Source organism: Varroa jacobsoni, unplaced genomic scaffold, assembly GCF_002532875.2.
Source record: "Varroa jacobsoni isolate VJ856 unplaced genomic scaffold, vjacob_1.0 scaffold_740, whole genome shotgun sequence".
In the NCBI taxonomy this organism is placed as follows: Eukaryota; Metazoa; Arthropoda; class Arachnida; order Mesostigmata; family Varroidae; genus Varroa; species Varroa jacobsoni.
Genome location: NW_019213642.1, coordinates 69,844 through 93,122, shown reverse-complemented (window position 1 = coordinate 93,122; position 23,279 = coordinate 69,844). Strand labels below are relative to the sequence as shown.

The window sequence follows — 23,279 nt, the reverse complement described above, 5'->3', positions numbered from 1 at the left end:
AAAATAATTTTTGGGGATTTCAATTGACTTAGCAAGGATCCGTATTCGCAGTGTTGTGAACAATGCCTTTGCATGAATGCGTATGCTACAACGAACGATCCAACACTGTCGTATTGTTACTTTTTTTTTTTTTTTTTACTTACATCAAGGAAGTGCTGTACTCTGTATAGGTTATATCTCAAACAACAAATAATTCAATAGATGAAACGCGGATTGCTATCTAGCTTCAGATACTTTAGCTATCTATCTTCATTAATCTGATTGTTTTGTCATGATCCGTCTCTCTGACCGCTACATATTGTAACAACCACAAAACAGATTAGAAATATTCCATCTATTTATTAAGGTACACGATGAGTTTAAGTACGCATTGCTTGTTATAGTATATACAATGCCATGGCATTTTCTAGCGGGGTGTCAAACCAAGTCGATTGTTTAGCTTAGCAAACATCAGTCCAGGAATTGTTAGTAAGACATTTCTAGAGAATTTTCACTCTTTCTATAGAGATTGTTATGGATCAGTTAATAATAATTATAGCGTATTGCTTAACTATCTACATTGAGTATGAAACGCATTAAGGATGATTTTTGCGGTGGAGGTTGTTCCGCTTTTACCTCGGTCTGTTGTTCACTAGCTGAGTTCATCTGGTTCCCTTGAAACGGTCGTGGGCGTCGGTCAGCCTCGCGGGCATTTTTTCGTTGTTCTGTCTCTATTTCACTTCGCCTATTCACCTCAACGGTACCACCAGCGCCCGAAACGTCATGCATATCCGGGACGGCTATCGCATCACCAGGCATCTGTGGCACGAACGACGTGCCGAAAAGTTCGCCGCCGCCGCCGCCGCCTCCGTAGCCGACGCGCTTGAAAGCCGTCTCGCCGAAGCTGCCGGCGTCTCCCATCATCACCATCGTTGGATAATCCATCTTGCCACTCATCGGATCATCGAACTGGCTGTAAGATGAAAAGCCGGACATTATCGGCGGCGAAACAACTGGCACCGGTATCGGAACCGCCTGCGGGATAGGTGGCGCGAGTGAGATGGCGTCGCCTACGACCGGAGTAAGGAACTGGAACACACGCTGCCGCAGCGGAACGGCCGCTTGAGGCCGCTCTATGCGAATCCCCAGTTGAATGACGCCCTTGTCCTGACAATTGAGTCACATAAACAGAGAGAAAGGGTCAAGACAGCCGATACAGACAGTAGCGCTAAGAGCCATATCGGTCTGTTAAAGTGCAGAGGCGCCATCTATTCAAGAGTGGAGAACAAGAGGGGGGGGAGGGGGAGGGGGGAGTGGTACTTTCAAACTGTGTGAGATTCGAGAGCATTTAGGGAGCGAACGTTACAGTATGTCGATTAGATTTGTCTCAGAGAAACTGGGTATACAAAGGCCGTAAAGGAGCCCTTCGTCGCGGCAGCCCGAATGGTTCCAATTCATTATACATCGTAATAATTACTATAATTTCATTGATAGATAGCATTCAGTATTTCACTGCATCAATTTAAATCCATTGTATACGTCTAAGTATTTTGTATTTGCGGTAGCATAATGTAATTTTTCTATCTTTCAAGTTGATTTCTATGATTTCTCTTAGAATGGCGCTTATAAAACGATCATTCATTAAATATAAGTTAACGTAATGTGTTGTGCATGCATTCAGTGTTCACTGCAGATATGGTGAGGCTTTTTTCAAAATACCTTTTTGGCCAGATCACGAAAGCCTTACGTGGTGCTACCTACATATTGCATGAAGTTCACACACGTTCTTATATAAATCTGGTTTTCAAAATACTGTCAAAGTATGCCTCCTGTGCCATGAACAGCACTGCACAGCTGCTGGACGAGAGCCATTTCTTTATTATATACAGTCCATATTGGTAAAGTTTGTAATTATATATCTAACAAGTTGTATCTTGATACAGTGCTCTCTTTTTCATGATAGTTGGCGTAGCTGAAACTGTTATATTGGTTTATTACCACCCAATGTAAAATCACACATTCTGAGGAGCAACCCAGAAAAGCCTGTAACAGTCCACCGTGATAGTCAGAAAACCATTTTTACCTAGACGCACTATCTCATCTTTTGCTTAAGTATTACAGAAAATTTTTTTTTTAACTGTAACAAATATACATGTCTAATATAACATTGTGGATTGGCTTTTAGTTTTCGTCTTAATTTAAAGCCTTATAAATAAATAAGAAGAAAAGGTCCGCTGAAATACGCATTTCTGAATCAGAACATCTAAGAACAATGGAATCAAAGAGTATCAGGCCTTCCTGCGAAGAACTCCGATTTGAGATACGGCACAATTTCGAAAACAAGTAATTTTTTGTAGTATTGTTTATTCGAAATTATAATTAATTAGCTGACCCATCACTCTATAACAGCGTGGCCGAAGTCCTTTCGTGACCCGAGGGTGGTGTTGATCCACGAAGGACGGAAGAATCATTTTTTACGTCCAAGTATTCAATTTCATACTTATTTAGACAAGTCGAATTGAAGAGAACGGAAGAGCCTGATCATTTAACAAATTCATAATCCTTTCGAAAAGACAGTGGCATTATAAAAGGCACAGACTCCAACCTTGCGAACAATCAGCGATTGCTTGTCCTATCCATATTATCTACTGAGCCCAGAACCCTTAATCATCGAGAAAATCGCGTTGTCCCAGTTTCCATGGGAGCAGGTCAAAATAAAATACAATAACCGAAATAACATGAAAAACCTATATTCTTACGTGTATCGTTTGCGTGGTGACGATGGACTCATTAATAGATGACGTGACTTTCGGAGTATTACTGTTTTTATTGTGAGTGTTCTAAAAGACCCACTAAAGTTGCTCTCTGGATATAGGCTTTGTTAGTTCGTATGGCACAGGTAACTTTGCAGTAACATCGATTTTGTTCAGCACTAACCTTTGATGGGAGCGATACTGGAACTGGGTAGGGCTTTGGGACTGGATAAGGCATGGGTTTGGGGACCGCTACCGGTTGCGGCACGGCCACCGGCTGTGGAACGGGCTTTGGCATCGGTATATAAATGGGCTGGGGAATGGGTTTCGGTACGGGAATGTAATGAGGCACGGGCATATGACCTTCATGCACAGTCGGATAGGGACTCGGAACGGATACTTGTTTGTAGACCGGATAATAAACCGGCTGCACACGCACGACAGGAAATGGCACGGTAACAATCTTGTGGGACACCTGACAATCGAGGCAAATCCAAACCCAGAAAGTTAGTAACCGCTACTTTTTTGAGAGGATCAGATCGACGTACCAAGTCCCCTCAGTCCAGGTTCTATACAACTCAACATTGGATCTAAAGTAAGAGCCACTTATATCGTCAGAGAAAAGAGACCATTTCTAAACGGACTCCATTTCGTATTAGCGTATTACGTGGCTTTTTGAATCCTCCTTAGAGCAACTTTCACATATTCGGTCAAAGCAAATTGTATATTGACTTCTCAGAAAGAAACGGATCATCAAAGTACGTGGATAAAGCTTTACAATAATTTATAGTCATGAATCAGTATAGCAAACACATTTAACCGTTATCTATATAATCGACACCGCAATGATCGCAGGCCGTTCGACTAGAGCGTGAATAAATGCGATCAACTAGGCTCTTTCCGAATGTCGCTAAAAAATTCAGAAGGATTCATGAACCGGTCAAAAATTACCGGTTCATTCATCACGGGACTATGAACGAAAGCCAATGGAAAGTTCAGTAATACTTTCGAATTATCGATTATAACGGTTTTTAAAAGTTAGTTGCTACACGATTTTTACGGGAACGGAAGACTTGTCGTTACTTTGTACGCTTATGACCAATAGCGACATATAAACATTCTATATGCATCGATATTCTAAAAAACAAGCATAATCGAAAAAGCTTCTATTCATTGCCGGGTAATTTGTCTTCATTAAACCAGAATAAGCTTCACATATGGCTAATGACATAGTATTGTGTGTGTCATAACTTTTTTCTGCAGTCGTCAGTGTCAATTAGCAAATATGGCTCACCGTCAAGTTAGGGCTGAGTTGTTACGATCCGACATGCATGATCGACAACAAATAAACGTCTTGTTAAGTTCCTAGTCAGATAGTGTCCAGTAGGTTTATCACTTTGTGAGTTTACAAGCATTACACTACAGGGCAGAGAAACGACTCATCTCTTACGTTTACAGGATTTAAGATCTGTGTGGCTGAATGAGAGGGCTGCTGTACAGAGTTATAAGTTTGGTAGCTAATGAAATACATCCGGAGGTACTGCATTGCATCATTCAGCCGGCGTTATAAAAAGGCCTTTGTAGTTAAGGCCTATGTGTAAGAGTAGAGAAATATCATGTGTAAAATAAGCGAAAAATTACGTCGGTGTTAGTTTCGTTATTCTTGAGTACTAAATAAAGAACGAAGCGGAAGTCAGGAGCAGTCACCGTTTTCAGCCAACGATACAGTTATACTTACGCTGACAAGAGATCTCACACGAGCACTCATTATCATATGTACAATTTATTCTGTTATAAAGTAAATCCAATACTGTAGGCATTTTAATTGCCGAGCCTTTTTCTTGTAAGCCTGGTCTCAGACCACTAATTAGATAAATGAGTTTCATTAAATTTTCAAAAGGTTTCAGAAATGTTCGAGGCTGCTGTTCCATAAAAAGGTTTTCGTCTGTTTATAATATAAGCGAAATCCACCATAAATCTATCTGCTATAGCATATTTATAATAATTTGTGAACACCGGATCGATCTCTTCTTTAAGGTTTAAATTGGCCGTTGGCGGACAACTTAACAATACTCGTCGTACGATTGCTCAAGCCAATTCATGCTAACACTGATAACTGATCGGCCTCGACTAATCTATTGACGTTAAGATATCCCGACCCACGTCATATAAACATACACTAGTTGAGTTCCTCTTTGGCCTACCTCAAATAGAGGTGCCAGAATTAGAACGAAAATACCCTTATAGTTAGATGGTTTGATACCAGCGATGACGATACAAAACAGCCAAGAGAACACTCACCTTAGTTGGGGAATGAAAATGTAGGTCGTAATGTTTTGAAGGTGGAAAAGACAAAAACGCGTCGCTATAGTAACTGCCCGTCTGTGGTTTGCCAAAGGAGGAAATATTCGCACTTTGATTAATTGCCTTCAGATGTTTACTCGATAAAATTGTAGACCAGTGTGGCCATATCTGGGACGGACTTGTATCAGACTCTGTTGCAGGTGGGCTATCAATTGGAGGTGATGGGACTTGAGCTGCATTCGTTGTACCGCTGTCAATACTAGTCTGCCCGACAAAGATGCTCGGACGGCCACGATGAGCAGCAACTAAAAGGAATTAACAATTACTTAATGTTTTGAAAGGAACTGCAAGAATTACCCCCTATAAGTTATTATAGGTATATTCTAAGCATTTTCGGAAGCAATACGTAGGAAAGTATCACCTAGGCTAGATAAACAAGAAAGTAGAATATATGAATAACAGGTATCCTGAAATAGGACAATCCTCCTGAGAAATGGAATACCTTCAAAATAAAATTGCAGATAAAACCGCTATTAACATAATTGAAAGTATGTTGCATCGATTTGCTGCTCACATGGTATCGCGATCTAAAGACGTTCTAGTTAGTTGGTAGATTCCCCTGTAGGAACCTCTGAACTATGTACCTATCGGAAATGACTGATCACGAATGAATTCATCTGATTATATACCATTGCAAATCGGTGAATGAACAAACAGTAATGATACTTACGGGGTTGGCCTGATTTGTCAGAATAAGCTTCGTCCGCTGTATTGTCGTTCTTTTCTACTGATTTTTTCGGTTCGCTGTTAGTAGTGTTATTGCTCACTATTACAGGACCTACACCAGTGTACGTAATTGGCAGCTCAGTAGTATCCGCGATCCAGAGGTTTCCCAATGGAAACGTGTTATTTTCTGCCTCTTTGCGAAGACGTTGAAGTTCTAGCTCAAATGCCGTTTGATTTGAGAAAGGCATCATATCTAACGCTTTTGATATGCTCTTGCGAACATCCTGTGGAGTAACGTCTTTTATCGTAGTACCCAGCTGGGTCTGTATGGTAAAAGGCATAGCGTCGATAAGGTCGGATATTGGCCTTCTCAGATATTTCTTATAATAGGCCCAGTATTTTGTGAAATTACCAAGCGGAGTCAGAGGCTGCACAGCTACAGGTATTGCCGAAGAATGGTGCGCCATTGCATTTCGAGCGCACAATGAGATAGCGAACGCCAACAGGTATAGTGACCGCTTCATCTTTTAATCAGAACATACGGCCTGGGCGCCTTTTAAGTCCTTCCAAGTGACCTCAATTAGCTCCGCTGAGCACACATAACGAGCACAAAATAAAAGCTCCGTTCAGCGAGCAATTTCTTCGCTGTATGTAGGTTATAAGAATAGAATGCAACACTGCATTTGTCTCGGTATTGTTATTAACAGTAGAAACTGAGACTGCCGTAACATGTACTAGGCAAATTCATGCTTAGCAATTATATTGCAAGCTGATATTAACGTTTGTTTCGATAATTATTTATTTGCCAGTTATTTGAGTCTTTGAGTATTTCTAATGCGTTGACGCAGAGAGCTGCAACATTCCGAAGAGCTTGTTGCGTATATTCACTGATCTGATCTGATACTGATCTGAGTTAACGCTGTTCGTTAATCTTAGCCAAACTGAGTTGGATACCTTGCCCTTTCTCATCTTTCATCTAAAAAATCCAGTCTCAAATTTTCCTGTTTAGGCGAAGCCGGTGCTCCCTAAGGCAGTCACTACTCTTCCTGAGGTTTAGCTTACCTATGGAAAAACGGTACTGAAAAAACAGGACTAGAGATGAGTTTCATTTTATTTTCTGGAAGGCATAGATCAAATTTGGAATCTAACCCGTTAGTAAGACAAAATAATTCGGCTGTGTATGATAGGTTGCTATCAACTAAGCGATTTTTCTGTATTCTCGGTATGTAGATGCAGCAGCAAAATGGTTAAACTTTAACATTAACTGCTACGAAAAGTATGAGACATAAAGGTAAGAGTTACTAATCGGTCTCTAAAGATATTACTTTTGTTGTTTTTTTTGCTTTTTACTGTTTTACTGTAGTCAGAATCACGTTATGTGTAATTTAATGTGTTACCATCAAGTATTACTACGAACAGCTAGTCCCCGTCACAGAAAAAAATGTGTCTGCCTAGGTCTGGATTTCACTCCACAGCATTTTACGCGTTTTAAGTTTAAGAAGCCTGCACGTTTTAACTGTATCCTAGTTGAATGTATTCGCTTATGTCCGATTAACTTAAGAAACCGATCGGATGCAACCAGGATGACCATTCAGAAATTTAAGTCAGAACAATAATTTTCGATCTATATTTTATCTACGAATTAAATGCTATAATTATATTTTCGATGAAAAATGTTTTATAGAGAAGGGAAAGAAAGAGAGAGAGAATTTTGTCTGATGCATAGCAATTATTAACGCAATAATACTTCATGCTTTCAGTAAATGCGGTCTGTATGAGTATACAAGGATGTAATTTTCGAAGCTGGTTGCGGAAACAGATCACTCGCAGGAGATCTCCACACGCAAACGCCGAAAACCACTGAGGCAGGTATTGCGGGGTTCGGTTTTCATCGCCTGTTCGTCGTAGAACATCACTGCAGCTCCTAGTTTACGCCGCGGCTGTGCCTATTCTTTTTGTCACCTGTCTGTCGAATTACTACGAGATTCTGCATATAAGAAGGCCTCGAACCCAGGCTAACCTGGAGATGATCCGTGTAAGGTAAACCCTATGAACACCCAGCAAAAACTTAGGTGCTGAACAGCTTTCTGGGTCCGCCTCAGAATCCTGTTACAGGCGGCTTGGCCGAGTTATGATCGCCATATCTACTCAAGTGATTCCGTTTCGGGCCCAATAACAGGTTTACTCAGCAAGCGTTCAGGTTCAACAAACGAGCACGTCCTTTGATATTGCTAGTAGAATTTTAAGTTACAGACCAACGGAAAGCCGGAAACTCGGTTTGGAGCAGTGGTAACCCAAATCTAAGGAGAGCGCTAGCTGATCGTCCCAGAAATTCATCGTCGTTAGGCTAATGCAGAAGCTCGATGTTGTTCCTTTGAGATGACATTCTTGGCGATAGTGTGAGCTGTTTATACATTTTTATCGTATTTATATGGTCGTCATGTGGAGGCCGTCGTCGAGACAATCAGTTGGTGTGACGACAAAGATGTGCCCAAGGTCGATTTTGTGCGCCCTAACTTTACCGCAATATGATCTTTAGACTGTTCCTAGAAAGGCTACTTACAAATACGGCGACCTTGGATTACTCTTAATAATGGTATATTTTGAAAACTACATAGACCGGACTAGTATACATTTAAGGACCTACAAAATGTATAAACACATAGAGTTATCTGATGCCGAATAAATCGTAATGGGTGACAGAACCGGTCGCAGCTTGTTTATGGGCAGCAAATAACATATGTATATTTGCACGAGGTTTGTATATTATATAATTAGAATGCAATTACAGTATATGCCATAGAATATCATCAATTATTTCAAGCGAAGAGCAAACCTTTAGACGAATACATTTATTATCTATAGCAGTTTGCGCGTATATATTCTCTCAATGGTACTCAGGAAACCTTTCTAGATAAGAGTCAATTTTGCTCCTTTACTCTTTACGTCGCCGTTATTCCTGGAAACTCTGTTAGAGGGTTGACCTACTTTCCATGGAAGCTCATTACAGTACCGTTTAGTTCTTCTGAAACGTTGTCTCCGTTCCCTTCACAGAAACAGAATCGTTGAGGTGTGGATTTGTAAGATGAACATAGCATACATAGTTGATAATATTTTTCAAACCAATAAGGTTGTATCACTTGACCTTAATCAATTAGTTTTGTGTTTCTAATCTTTGTTTTTGCACATAGTAGTGTACCGATACAATGTGCTATGTATTTCTAGGTCCGTCGATCTGCTCTGAGCGGCACCCTGTAACTACACGGCGCTACTCGGTGCGTGACCTCTCAAGATGCACAATCTTTCTTCGACTGCCAAGTGAGTTCTCCGACTGTTCTGCGCTCTCTTTCACGACTGTAGCGCCCTCTTTGGTCGAACCGACAGCGCCCCCTGGATTCAGACAGCGCTCTGCGCGCCGGCGTGCGGCCCTGGCCTGATCAGGGCGAAGTCAATGCGTTCCAGCCAAAACAGTGTCTCGCTCTGTTCTCCCAGCCCTTCATTTTATAGTAATAATAACAATAATAATCATTAAACTAACAGTGGTAATAGTGGCAATAGTGGAGCAGTCGTTCATACCATATATATAAGCTTACGTGTGGGACCCGCCCCGGTTGGCAGTCGTTCTCCACGAGAAAGGGAAAAACTGAGCCAGAGCAGCCAGGGTGGACTTTAGCGCGATTGCAAACGGCCCAGCAGCACGTAACTGCGGTTCCGTTGTTGTTTCAGTGAGTCGACTTCGACCCGTTCAGAGAAGGGCAAACCAACAGGCTTGACTAATATATTATTTGCAGATTATAACTCTCGCGGCGGCTAGGCACCGGCCCGCCATCGGAGTGACAAAAGAGGGACACCTGATCGCCCAACTACCCATCAGAGAAGGATCAGACAGCGAGAAGAGAGGGAGCGCAGGGAGCAGCAGCAGTAAAAGCAGTTTGGAGTGCGGGTGGAGTGAAAGCTCCTGTCTAAAACCAGTCAGTAGGACCGCCGGACTGCGGTGCCAAACTAGCAGCGTCTGCCTATGTTGGTGTACGTTTACCTGTGTGTAACTAGTCCGATTGAGTAGACTAGATTGACAGGCGCACGGTGTTTGATTATCGCCGATAGAAGTAACAGTACGCTCAGCTACCCTAATACTGTTATTGCTATTGCCGTCACTGTCGTTACCGTCATAATCATAGAGAACTGAGAAGCACATCAAGCCAGACCGGTATCAGTTGATACCATCACTAATTGAGTGTCAGCGGCAGTTGCATGCGAAGAGCAATGCTGGTGATAGGAAGACACCGAGAAAGAGGAAGACTGCTGCCGGTACAACAACAGTCTGTTCTCGGAGCATTACGCCATCTCCTCGCCTTCAAGCAGCATCGCCACTAGCAAGACTCGCTTATACACTGTTTGTTTGCTCTGTTTCATCGCTGGTGAGTTCCTGAGTGCGCGAACCCGAGGCCGCCATTCGCCCAGATGCAGAACGCTGAGAACGGAACAGCGAGAGAGGCACGACGACACGAAGAGAACGTGGTGCACGAGGATGCGAGAGAGATCTAAATAGAACATTGATGACATCGAGGACAAGGTCGGTGACGATCGCGGAGGCGCCAAACGAGACGCTGGCTACAATGATAAACGGCTAGTCATCTCTGCTGATCTGCTTCGTCTCGTCCAGCCCCCAGAGTGCTCCGACATTCATTGCCCTCCCCTTCTTCCCTCCCGAGGGGGCTAGTGACCCGCACGAGACACCGAGTCTCATTTCCAATAGAACAGACAGAGAAGCAGAAGGAATAGTATTGGTTACGAGCAACACAACCAATGCAAACAACCTGTGCCATAGCTCCAGCCGGATAAACAGAGTGATACGCTTGACCTGCCGCCACTCACTCCTTTAGCAGAAGAAGTTGCAACAATTTGTGTCTGTATGTGTCTTCGTGCAGTTAAATGGAGATACGCATAGACAAATTAACGGACAGACAAACAATCCAACAGGGAGACACACAAACAAACACTGGAGTTGTATATGGTCAAATAGAAACAGAAACACTATTTTACTTAGCACCACCCTCGTGGTCGAGTTTTCCTGACAAGCATACGCGCAGCTTATGTCGATCCGTTAGGCATGTGGAACAGGTCCTTAGATTACGCAAGTTATTGCCGCAGGTGGTAAAATAGCCAAGCTATACACGAAACGAAACAACGACGACTTCGCTGTATACTAGGGCACGCAGAAACAAGTCGATTGTTTAGCTACGAATCCGTGACGTTCCCTGGAACTGGGAAACAAAGAGGAACATTACTGATATATTGTTAATTTGCTTTTGCTACAACTAGATGGTATGAATGGAGCTACTGTCCCATGCAGACACTTGCCCTGTTCAAGCTCGTTTTTTTCCTAATTTAATCTTACGCCAGTTAGGAATCATCATCATCATATGACATCGTCACGGAAATCAAAAATCGACTACTGAAAAGATTGTGATAATACCGAAGTATTTATCCAGTCATTACCGCTAATTCAATTAGCGGCCAGAGAATTGGTGGCCGGTGTTTCGTTGGCACGCGCGTCTGCGTATTGCAGTCTCATTTTATGAATGTCACTCGGTGCCGCGGCCAGGTAAATAGCCCCCATGTCCTCCCCCGCCTCGCCCCGCTTCCCTCTTCCACAGCCGTCTCAGTGGCAGCAAAAGAAGTCGTACAGGTACTAATCGTATTAGCAGTAACAGCGACATCTAATGTAGTAAGCAGTCACTGTGCTCGAAAGAAGTGTCCTCGTCGTCATCGTCGTTATTGTCGTCGTCGTAGAAACAGTCGTCATCGACGTACTTGCGCTCGTCGTCGAAACTGTTGCCGTAAGGTGTATGTGCGCGCGTCTACGATTCTCTGACCGTACTGCTTTAAGCCCCGCTTGTGGTGCCACTGCGGCAACTGCTTGCACCAATCTGTACGTCTTCTCTATTGCGTTTGCCACTGGTCGGCGTGAGCAACGACGAGAGTGGCCGCGGCAACTCTAGGAGCGGCGGCGGCGGCGGCGGTAACGGCTGCAGGCTGGAAGCAGCCGCAGCGCCTGCACTGGACTGGACTGGAAAGAAGCAGAAGAAGCAGCAGCGCTGGTGGTGGTGGTGGTGGTGGTGGTGGGGAGAGCGTCGCCGATACCAACGGCAACGACGGAGCCCACAACGACGAGGGTGGCGGCTGCAGCGACCGCCACAGTAGTAGCAGCAGCGGCGGTGGCGGCAGCACCATCAGTGGTTCTAGCGGCAGCGTCGGGGCGGTAATGGACTGCGTCACGCCGGATTGACAGACCGACAAGCCACACGGCCAGCAGCAGCGACAGCAGCGGTAGCGCCGGCGGCGGCGACGGCAACGGCGGTGTTGGTGAGTAGTAGTGCTGATGGTGGTGGTCTGAAGAATCAACGAAGCGGCACCAGTCAGTCGTCATCGTCGACGTCCAGCAGCAGCAGCAGCAACAGCAGCAGCAGCAGTAGCAGGAGGAGCGCGCTAGAAGCAGATCGCTGGTGTAATAGCCTTGCTGATCTAGCGGCAGTAGTGATATTGGCGATTGCAGTTGGAGTAGCAGACGTAGCGCTTGCCGCAATACCGCGGCCTGTTCGCGGTGAAGGCGCTTCTCAAAAACCAGTCCTGCTCAGCAGGGTGGTACTGAACAATCGAAGTAACATTACTGCAGGTAGTACCTAAAATTGTGCCGTAATAACAGCAGCTGCTACTAGACTACTTTGAGCTCAGGAGTTCGCTAGAAGTGTGATAGAAATGGCAACGTCTGCTACTGCTCGTACTACTCAGTCTATTTATGCCCCTCAGGCCACCATTGCTACTAAACTCTGTCTAGCTAAAGTATAGTATATAGAAGCGGAAGCATACCCGCGCAAACCAGAAACGAAAAGGAAAAGAAGGATAAGTGTTGATTGCAGTTGTGCCTCTCGGAAAAAAGGCAAACACCAATATTTGAAATTGCGGCTCTAGAGCCTTGAAGAAGTTGCGCATACCGCGATTGCATTGTGTCCACAGCCGAAGGAACCGCAGCATATGACAAAGAAAAGGTCGTCTCTCAAAAGCGACTGTAAAGATTTTCAATCATCTAGTCGAATTCAGTAGAAAAAAAGACAGAAGTAGAGGAAACGGAAAAAAAAATAGAAAAATTCAAGATGTTGCTGAAGTGTGAGAACGAATGAGGACATCAGCAGTGACACTCTAGTCTGAGCATACAGTGACTTCTAGAATCGGATAGCGCATCTATCAAGGAGTAATTGTGCAGCATAACGGATTTAAGTGACGTCTGCAATATTAGATCATCATCATCATCGTCGTCATCGTCGTTTTCGTCACCGTCGTCATCCTTGACAGCAACAACAGCAGCAGTAGCAAAAATCAAAAAGAAAAGATACGTTGCATCCATTTAAACATACGGCAAACGTTTGAAAACAACACAAGTTAGTTCGATGGTCACGAAGCTAAACTTCTTATCTCATTTGTTCGTCTCCTTATTATACTGATGCGAACACGCGGAGTAGCAATTTATAAAGAAGCCAGTACGATCGAATCAAGTCATCTAAATTAATGCCAGTTGACCGAAACCTATCGCGGAGTGTCCGCAGTTTATGCGCGTGTGCGTCACTTGTAGGAACGAGACTCGCCTACAATCTCTACGGCGTCGATGAGTATCCTTTTTTATTTATGCACCTATACACCTCTCTATATGTAGGTTCGTTGATCGTGCGCCGCCGTTTAAGCAGGTCAAGAAAAAAAAAGTGGCGGGCCTACGCAGTGCCACGAGGTGTTTAGAATTAGCAGCTTCGATCTGTCTAACGCATTAGGATTGGCACGTGTCGTTGTTGCATTCGTGGTACGTTGTCTGAGGTCTTTATAATCCTCGTTGGCGCTTTAATAACCTCGAACCGGCGTTCGAATGACTTCATTTTTCTAGCGCCGAGTGACTGTGATCGTTGGTGTCATTTAGCTATATCTACGATTGCTACAACAATTAGATACGATCAACGGCTACGACGACAGCAACTACAACTGTTACAGAGAGGAGCAGGTAGATTTGAGATTGGGCGATATAATAGAGAAGACTCTGCCCGTCGTTTTTGTGTTCGTTGTTCGTGTTTTGTTTATTTTTTCGTTGATTAATTAGCTGGTAGGTTCGTTCGTTACCTCTGTGGTCCGTTACCGCCGTTTGATAGTACTTAACTGAAAGTAGTGGTGAGTCGTGAGCATAGTGGGGCAAGTGTTGTTGTTGTTGTTGTTATTATTGTTATTATCGGCGCTGGACCACCGCACGAGGCCAGTCTGGAGCTCTTGCCACTACCACCGCCGCAGGCTGTAACAGGCTGTGTGGCTCAACACCCCCGCTCGGCGGTACCACCCTCGAAACCATCGCGGCATTTCGCGCTGGCCTTCGCGGGCATGACTCAGCTTGATCACGGTTCGTGGGCCGCTGAGAGCCTCACTGGTGAGTTTCACACATAATACCTAAGACTGTTATACATAAAACAACGTGCAAATAGATATATACATATGCTTTTATATCACAACGATAGTTCTCCAGTTGGATATTCTATAGGTGTGCGTGGGTGCCGCCAAGCAGAGATGTTCTGAGAATCAAACCTCGGAATCGGGAAATTAATAGACGAAAAAATGGCTGTCTAATTACATAGATATCGCATATTCACTATTCGAAACTTCTTCGTCCCTCCGTCTGGAATTACTCTTCGTGATAATTGATTTTAGAGAAAAATCCAATTTTGGACAAAGTCTATTGAACGTTTACCCTTACAAAGCCCGCTGTTTCGAGACGCCTTTCCTGCAGGGATGTCACATGACTGATCCTCAACACTGATCGGTTTTGACACCACAGTAATGAGTTCCGATTTGTCCTGAAGGAGTGTTTGCGCATTATGCAGAGCTGCGATACGCGACGGCAATTCGTCGCGACATCTTGCATTGCATGTTTTATTTGCCTCTACTGAAACTACTGGCGTATTCTACAGTTTGTGATAAATGTGCTACCAGCGCAGATCAGCCACAAACGATCGGCTGCTATGTTATTCATCAGGGCTTACTAATTTTCTATTCTGCATTAGCTCTTGTAACCTTTGTACTATGATGAGATGACTCAGACGAAGGCAATGAATCTTTGCCTTGACGTATGTTTTCTTCATTTAGAATTAACTGATCTAATATCTCCTCATGCATCCCCGATAAATTTTAAAGTTAAGATTCCGACAGTGATCCCCCCCCCTGTATTAGCTTTACAGCCAACTGGATTTTATTTTTGTGTGTAACGTTAACAGTATCACCAACCGGCTGAACGATCACGTCGTTTAGCAGATTGACGTCGTTCACTCATTACTATCTAAAGAGTGACCTCACAGAGTGACGAAGAGAATAACAAGAGTAATAGTAGCCTCTGCTAAAATGTCAGTACTAACACCTACTGTAGAATCAACGAGAACAAAAACGGAAGAACGATCGATTTGAAAACTGCTCAGGCCAGAGAGAAATATCGAAGATGAGGGTGGTTAGGAATTCGGTGCGGTGATACCTATTGCAGAGACCGGGTGAATACGATCGGTAGATCTCCACGTCTGTGCCGCAACCCGTCAAATGCGCGTCTTATCTGTTGGAATGCTTTGCTATTACAACAGATTTGATGCTGTTTGCCATTGGTAGAACGCAACGTCTCTGGCGGGCAATTATGGACGGGTGGCTGCATTAAAATGAACACATGTATTATTATTATATAGAAGGCCCAAAATATCTCACATGAAACCTTAATAATTATGACATGAAAGAGGGCAACTAAATGCTAGGATAAGCGGATAAGCAGCGCTAGTATATTTAGATAGATATCGTTGGTAAGGGTAAAGAGCTGAACAGCTAAGTCTTGTTGTGCGGTAAAACCGCTATAATCGCAATATAGTAATATTAATAATTCATCGTTGAAACTTACGTTTACGATTTAAAAAGCCTTTAGTGTAGAAAACTTTCTTTTAATTGAAATATTTGTATCAATTTTATGAATATATATATATATATAACTCTGCTGTTCTCATAGAAGTTTTCAGATAGCTGAATATAGCTCGTGCCGGATAATTAAGTGAGATATATAGATGCATGTATTTTATTTATTATGCACATTTTGTAATAGGCTATCTCGGGTCGTTGACTCCAACCCTAATTATTATTAGAGTCTATTATACGGCGACCATTGTATTTCCGCATGCTAGATGTATTAGGGGCATGACGCATCGAATCAACTGTTTCTGGATTTTTATCCAATTGAAACTGCTCATTGCCCTTGGACTACCAAATCGCTAAGTGAACCTTCAGGAATAGGCTGATTTGGCTAACTGCCCGCTGTCCTGTATTTTCCTTAGTGTGTATGTATCGGTTAATCATTATAGTTACTACGATATGACATAATATACATTGCCACGCATCTTCCACTTCTGGAAAAGCCGGTTAGAAGATCACTGAACGGAACGTCTCCTCATCTCCATATCACCTTCCTGTTATTAAATTACGTTACATGAATACATGAAGTGGCAATTTATAATACGCCCCGTAAGAATCTATGCAACGCTTTTTCATCTAAGATCGAAGAGATCCAGGTAAAGGAAAGGAACGCTTGCCGGAATTATACAGAGTACACGAACGGGCCGTTAAACCTTCATAAGGTCGGCGAAATAGGCGCAAAATTACGATGTCTTTGTAGAAGAGAGCATTGGACATGTGTGAATTTGTCAGACGTAACAACGACTGCAATGATAATAACAGTAGTGACGATACACACAGAAGCATAAAAATTGCATGTCTTTAAAAATACTTTTGTAATGTTTCATTTTTAGTGCCCGCTACGTACATTTAACAATACCATTTATGAGTGCTGATTATTATACAACAGCACAACCTTATATGACTCGACAATACCGTCTTTATTGACTCTACGTTGGAATCGAAAGTCAGCTACTTAAAGCTGCAAGAATAGCAATGAACGACTTTTATACCACGTTTATATGACCTGTGCAATTAACTAGCAATAGTAAACCGTCATTATAACAGAAATGCCAGCATTAGAGGCAAAAGTAGCATTTATAACATTAATAGGGCAAACAGACCGACGTGGTGCGTTGGTAAGCTGAGTCGGCCACTGGGCGTCCATGTTCAGAAGACTCCGAATGTGCTCGCTCGGTGATAGGCTAAAGACAGGCTCACTCTGACTGGAAGACTGAATGAACGGGCAGAATGATAGACCTATGAATGAAACGTGCAAAACGTACGGAACAGAAAATTATCTGTGGTAATTTTTTGTACAATTTGTAACTTTCACTGGCCATCCGGTACCAGTAATAGTCTGCTATAGAGTATTTTCGCGGGCATTGACTATTCGAAAATTCAATGATTGCTGCTGTCAGTGGCCTCATAGGAAGGCACAGCAAATTTGAAACATAAACTAATTGGCATTTTTTGTTGTTGTACAATAGATTGTTTTGAAGGGTTTCCACACGAGATAGTTTACGCAATTTTTTTGGGTCTTATATAGAAAATAATATCTCCAATTTCTCGTCATACACTCAAAAATTTAACAAATTATCTCGGAATTTTCGCGGCGTATGGACTCCAAAAGCTATACGTTAAGACAGCAAACATAGGAAAATGTAAGATCCTCCGTGTAAAAAGGCTCAAATTTATTAAGATATATACTGCTGCCGCATAGAATATAACACGCAAGAAAGATTTGCCAATCCTAGCAGTATAAACACAAAAGAAAGCCTATCAGCGCCTTATTATATTTCACATCTTAAATTAATCGATCTTATCCGCTTTGGCCAAAATTGACTTTAGGCTCTTCAGCACGGGAACCCTTCGTATAACTTTTCCCATGTTCACATCGCTGGAACTGTTATTGTTGTTCGCGCGCAATATTATTGTTTTCTTACTGCTATAATATTTGTGAGTTCGCGTGGTTCTTCTATCTGTGTGTCTGCCGTTCAGTTGGCACTTTGTCGCTTACAAGCCCACTGCCGCCCGTAGTGTAGTGGTCGCGGTTACGGTAACCCCCCAACACAATAGCACCTACTGCCGCTGCTATATAGTAATAATAACGGTAATAGCACTGCTCCTAGTACTGGCTGACTGAAACTACTATATCATCCACATATGATCACTTTTACCGGCGTCGGCAGTGCTGACGGTGACGCGCGTCAACAGCGGCAACCCCCTACCGAACGAATAGGAGGAATGGACGGACAGACTTATGAGGGTACCGAATGCCGCGCGGAGAAACAGCAACAAAACGGAAAATAGAGACTGTAGAGAAAAGTTAAAGGATGGAGGTAAATATGTTACTATACACCTGAAGGTATATTCGGCGACCCTGCAATCGTAACGTAACTGCACCAGCAGCAGCCACACGACATCGGTAGCTGCATTAGTCGCGGGCGCGGTTTCTGTAGTGGTTGTCGCAGCAATGATCTGGCAAAACCAGCTCCTGAGGGAGGTAGCAGTTGCGACGTCGGTATAATGGCCTAATATAAGGACTACGATGGGCGAAAAGGTCCGCTTTGGCAGCAGCAGGAGCATCAGTAGCAATGGCAACAGAAGTTAACGATCGGTCTGTCGGTCTAAACAACTCCACACTTGGTAACGTTGCACATTCTCCACGATCAGAGGCGTTCAGCTACTGACGGGGCACTGAGAACGTTGCACTCGTGTTTCGGTCTTTTCAAGGCGTCCATCCGCCGTCTATTGGCCAATCAGTCCACCCGGCATGGCGACGGATGTGGTGATGATGGCGCTGCTGCTGGTGACATTTTCAGCTATTTGCTACTTGTCACTTACACGTCATCTTTTTCCCCCTCTTCAAGTTCTTCGTTGTCTTCATTTAGTTGCTTGACGCCCATGCTGGTCTTGATGACTTTTGCACCTTCAGCAAATGTTTTTTTTCATCAGCAACCGTGCTTCCATCCCACCCAACTTCTGCTGCGCTTCTGCTATAACGAAAGACCTCTGAGAAGTGACGGGAGAAATCGTTGTCATTGGCGCTGCTGTCGTGACGACAATCATAACGATAGTGAAGATCGAATTTGTGCAAGATAGCGAAAAGAGTAGGGCAGACGGACAAACATCCAAGGTTACCTGCTATAACGGAAGAGCCGTGGTGGGATGGGACACGATGAGAGAAATGAAGACAATATTTTGATACCCATTTGCTCGTTGATTCGGTATGGTCCAACGCTCTCAAATATCAAGCCAGTCAGAGATTCTGTTAAGGTTCGACTGCACCTTCATGCCTATGGATCCATTTCTAAGTAGCCACATTTATTTGCGGGGTTTGTTATTATTATATTACATTATTTGCGTTCTGCCACAAAATTGTGTACTATCTCTAAAATAAATAACTACTAGATATCAAGAACCACGCGTTTCGAATTGTCACTTTCGTGCAAGCGCAATTATTAGAGAAGCGCCTTCAATGACGATTTGAAGTACGGTTGCCGACGTTACTTCTCTGAAATTAAGCACTGAAAAACTATGAGTCCTGTTACCGCTGTTAGTGGCCACGGCGATAAAACCAGCGGTGGTAACGACGACGATGATGCTGCTGGAGCTGGTACTAGTATATTGGTATTTATGCATCAGCAAAAGCAGCGAAAATCGACAAAAAAACAGCCGATGCAAAACCCTAAATCGCGGACTAAGCACGTGGGGTGGCAATCTGAATAAAAGTGACCGTGTTGTCGAATAGGTAGGGGGTCAGTTGGGGAGCGGGGGCCTACAAGGAGGGGAGAGAACTAGACCCGCTAAGAAGGACACCGTTAAGTACAGCGTTAGCAATTGCTGACAGAATTGCCAACAGCAACAGTTGTTAAGGAGCTAGAATACCGTTAAGTTATCCTGCTTGAGCCGACAACCTGTTGCTGGTCGCTCCGGTTGCCATCGATCCTGATGAGCAATGCCATTATCAGGATGTTACGTTACTTTTGAAGTAGCTGCGTGCGGCTATCACAGCGCGTGTTTTCGCCGTTGGTTTCATTGGTTGCACCGTAAGCAACAACAGCAGCGGCAGAGACATCAGACGTCGCGAGAGTAACAATTGCAGCTGCTCAACAAGTACCTTTTCGTACTTTCAGTAGCGGTCTACAAATAATGCACACTGGACAGCAAATAGGCACTCACATTCGCACACGAGTCACCATTACTACTCTCTTCTTACAAACTTTCCATCTTCACCCTAATACATAAATATATATATATACATGAAAAAGTGTGTGTGTGTGTGTGTGTGTTTACTGAAATCATCATTCAGTTGGTTCGAGTCATTTTTCCCATTCGTAGGTTCACTCATTCATAGGTAATGGATATTGTAAGCATGACTGTGTTCTTTGCCGGTTATGGCGACGTGACCATTCAAGGTTGCATTCGAGTGCCTCCTTAACGTCTCTGATCATCATCGTGATGATATCCAATATGCATTATTATTATTCCAGTTGTAGCAGCGGTAGACATGAGCTTGGTACTCCATCTAGTGAATGATACGTCGGTGTTGTTAATTCGGACGGCTACAAGGCTACTGCGGTTGCTATGGCAACAGCCATTCGAATCAACTGCACCGACATTAAAGGTCACGTTTTTTAGCGGGCTTTACGAGTGTGCATGATTGCATAATGTGATCCATAGAAACAGATGGATTTTGGGTGCGACTCACACCAGAATTTGCATCCAGCCTCCTTAGCGGAGAGGAAGACTGCAGCGATATCGTTCGGCGACATTTGTACGAGTACGCTTCTATATGGCAGATAGGGTGGAGTGAAGCATTTCGATATGCGATTTCTAAAATCGGCGATTTTCCAAGCAGACTCGGCTTTCTCGGCGCATCGGGTCGCGATGATTTATTCCTATCGAGTCCGGTCAAGTGATTAACCGATCGGCCGACGACCTCGTCGAGTAAAACCTCAGATAGCGTAATTAAACTTCGTTTTTTGAAACAGTTGGAATAAACACGGTGCGCACTCGCCGAGGGTATTAATAAATGCGCTGTTATAACAGTAATATTAGGCTTCCTTCATTACTGATGGTTCGTTTTGAATGGTTTAAACATTGGGATGATGTGTGAAGTTAGAAGTTGCAATGTTCCCGTAACTTAGAGAGGGACGCAACGTTGTGGTACGTCTGTAATGTTCCCGTCAGTATTAAGTTAGCGCGCTTGCGCAGTGCCACAAAGATGCCATGTCAACATGCTATCAATTCAGAGCCGTACTATCGAAGCAGCTCGATTCCTGCCCAAACATAAAAAAAAAACTCTCTTCATGTTAATGCTTTAAGTTTCATTCTAATTTAATCATTCGATAACTCTTACAAGCCAAACGATGAAGTTGGCAAAAATAGGCATCTATATTTGTGCTGAACAGTCCTCAGGGTGGCCAACAGGGACGAGTGTAGGCCAAGACAAATTTTCAAACTACAAGCTCTTTGGCCGCACCAGTTTCTCTATACGTTACTAAAAAAAACTAACGGCACGGTTTAACTAAACAACTCTAGAGTGGACCACTAATAGCCTGGAATCATTACTTTGAATTTGGCGGGAAAAATCCCTCTTAATAAATAATACACATTTCGTCTGTTTATACTTTAACAGAATGCAAATAGAATCGAAAGGACTTTTTTTTTAGGTGAGCGACGACTGCAACCAAATGCCGGTAGCGAGCAATCTATTCAAATATTGAAAATATGTACAGCATATATATATATATATATATATATATATATATATATATATATACAAAGGTATGCTAAAGTCACAGTAACGTCCTCATTAACTTCGTCTGTTGCATCAGGTTAAGCCTATCAAAATACGATGTTTACGATGGCTGAATACAATGAATTGTTACTTGTCTTTTGTGTTACCTATAATTTTGTAAACCTGTCACAATTATTTTCACAAGCACGTTTCGTTGAAACGGATTACACAATGTATCCAACTACATTATCCGTATTGTGAGCGTGTCTAATAATAGTTTCAATGAGCCTTTTGCCAAATTGAGATCTTCATAAGTTCACTTAACAATCAGAGGATTCTTCTTATGTTAGATCGCAAAATAGGAAGCTGCTGCTAAAAATGCATTAAACATATTTTATCCGCTGAGTTTAGTTTGATGTTAACTTGCTATCTTCCAACATGCAGACTGTATCCGCCAATCCATACGTGTTCAACATGGCTAAATGTAACGTACTGTAATAAATTGTTGCATATATTGAATCATGACAACTCAGGTCTGCGCGCCTCTCTGCCTATTTGAGCGATGACTCGATTTTTTGCAACTAGCTTATACGGTCCTCAAATTCAAAAGCTTTGGTATCCGTTCGATTTTCGCATATCGAGATTCCTAGGATCCCCCTAACGTTTGTTGATGCCAGAATACTGCAAAAAAAAAAACACATGTGCATTTTGACTTCCACGGAGGGCAACGGGGTACTTAAATGTTCACCATCGTTATTGCCAGCATCACTTGCCTGTAAGAGAACGAAATTCATAAGTGCACCGCCGGGGGAACATACGCTGTTAAACCAGTTATTCCGCTGTACTGAAAGTAACTCAGCTCCACGGCACTGCGTCCAAGTAGAAACGTTGCGTAGAGCCTCATTAGACAAGTCGTAATTCCAGACGTGGCTTCATTGGTCGCAAGGAAACCAGGAGCTGACGGACAGCAATATGGCCTCTACTACTGATTCTGAGGCCGTAGCACTGTCATTCTTATTTACCATGTTACGAGACGATCCGCCGGTTAAAAGTTAAGCGGTTACACTTCATTCGACGTGGCGCCATGCCGCTTTGCATCGTGTAGCTTCGTCACTTTTACCTCCCGTCTGCACTTTCGGTGGCGTTGGCGGCGACGCACAAGGCTGGCGGCAAGCGATGTTGTAGTTAAGCCGACCGCCGACGGGCTGGACGTCGTGGCACGAGAACATGCCGACGACAACGTCCCACAAGGCGCAAAGAGTAGTCGACCATTCATTTTGATGTAGAAAAATACAGTTTTTTTTGTTCTTGTTATTGTCTCAACAAATAACCAGGCATAGATGTTCGATCAGTCGGGGTAGCATTGTATATTGGGAGATAGCTCCCGGAGCGAAGAGAAGGAGGCACACGTATATATAGAATATTTCATTAGGCAGTGCATACTGATGCTGGACATTCAGTTGGTTAAGCTTGATTCATTGTCGTACCGCTATTCTCATTTTTTTTTTTCCATCACTGTGCTAACTGCCCGGGTATGATTACATCATTGGCGGCATAGTTGGTTTTAGTCATACCTGATCATACCATGACGCCTATAAGTTTAAGAACACCGATAACTTATAGGCGTCACGGTACGATCAGGTATGTACTCAAGCGAGAAACATGGTGCGAACGTAAGTTGCAGAATCAGAGATTTCAGTGCTTCTTGTAGGTGGCAGCTGAGCCTATAAGTTCCCGATAAATTAAAATAGATCTCCCAACGGTGT

General features: G+C 43.3%; 2 protein-coding genes across 8 annotated transcripts in view; one reads left to right on the top strand and one right to left on the bottom strand.

The window, feature by feature from the left end:
• Nucleotides 1-319: 319 nt before the first annotated feature.
• LOC111263178 (uncharacterized) overlaps nucleotides 320-23,279 on the bottom strand; it is a 28,871-nt gene continuing 5,911 nt past the window's right edge. Inside the window, exons 1-8 of one of the 7 annotated variants that reach the window (XM_086969487.1) lie at nucleotides 22,536-23,263; nucleotides 22,007-22,286; nucleotides 16,892-17,027; nucleotides 10,806-11,026; nucleotides 5,767-6,840; nucleotides 5,034-5,341; nucleotides 2,917-3,207; nucleotides 320-1,146 (exon numbers count right to left, since the gene is read on the bottom strand). In XM_086969487.1, the coding sequence (XP_086825613.1) occupies nucleotides 547-1,146; nucleotides 2,917-3,207; nucleotides 5,034-5,341; nucleotides 5,767-6,286 (1,719 nt within the window). In that variant the 5' untranslated portion in view covers nucleotides 6,287-6,840; nucleotides 10,806-11,026; nucleotides 16,892-17,027; nucleotides 22,007-22,286; nucleotides 22,536-23,263 and the 3' untranslated portion in view covers nucleotides 320-546. Of the gene's footprint in view, nucleotides 1,147-2,916; nucleotides 3,208-5,033; nucleotides 5,342-5,766; nucleotides 6,841-10,805; nucleotides 11,027-11,238; nucleotides 11,328-16,891; nucleotides 17,028-22,006; nucleotides 23,264-23,279 lie in introns of those variants that run through there. The other 6 variants (XM_022838051.2, XM_086969485.1, XM_086969486.1 and 3 more) reach the window with 6 other exon arrangements.
• The window catches only part of LOC111263179 (uncharacterized), a 47,165-nt gene continuing 36,911 nt past the window's right edge, over nucleotides 13,026-23,279 (top strand). The window contains exon 1 of the mRNA XM_022838061.2: nucleotides 13,026-14,223. Coding sequence (XP_022693796.1) covers nucleotides 14,178-14,223 — 46 coding nt within the window. The 5' untranslated portion in view covers nucleotides 13,026-14,177. The remainder of the gene's footprint in view (nucleotides 14,224-23,279) is intronic.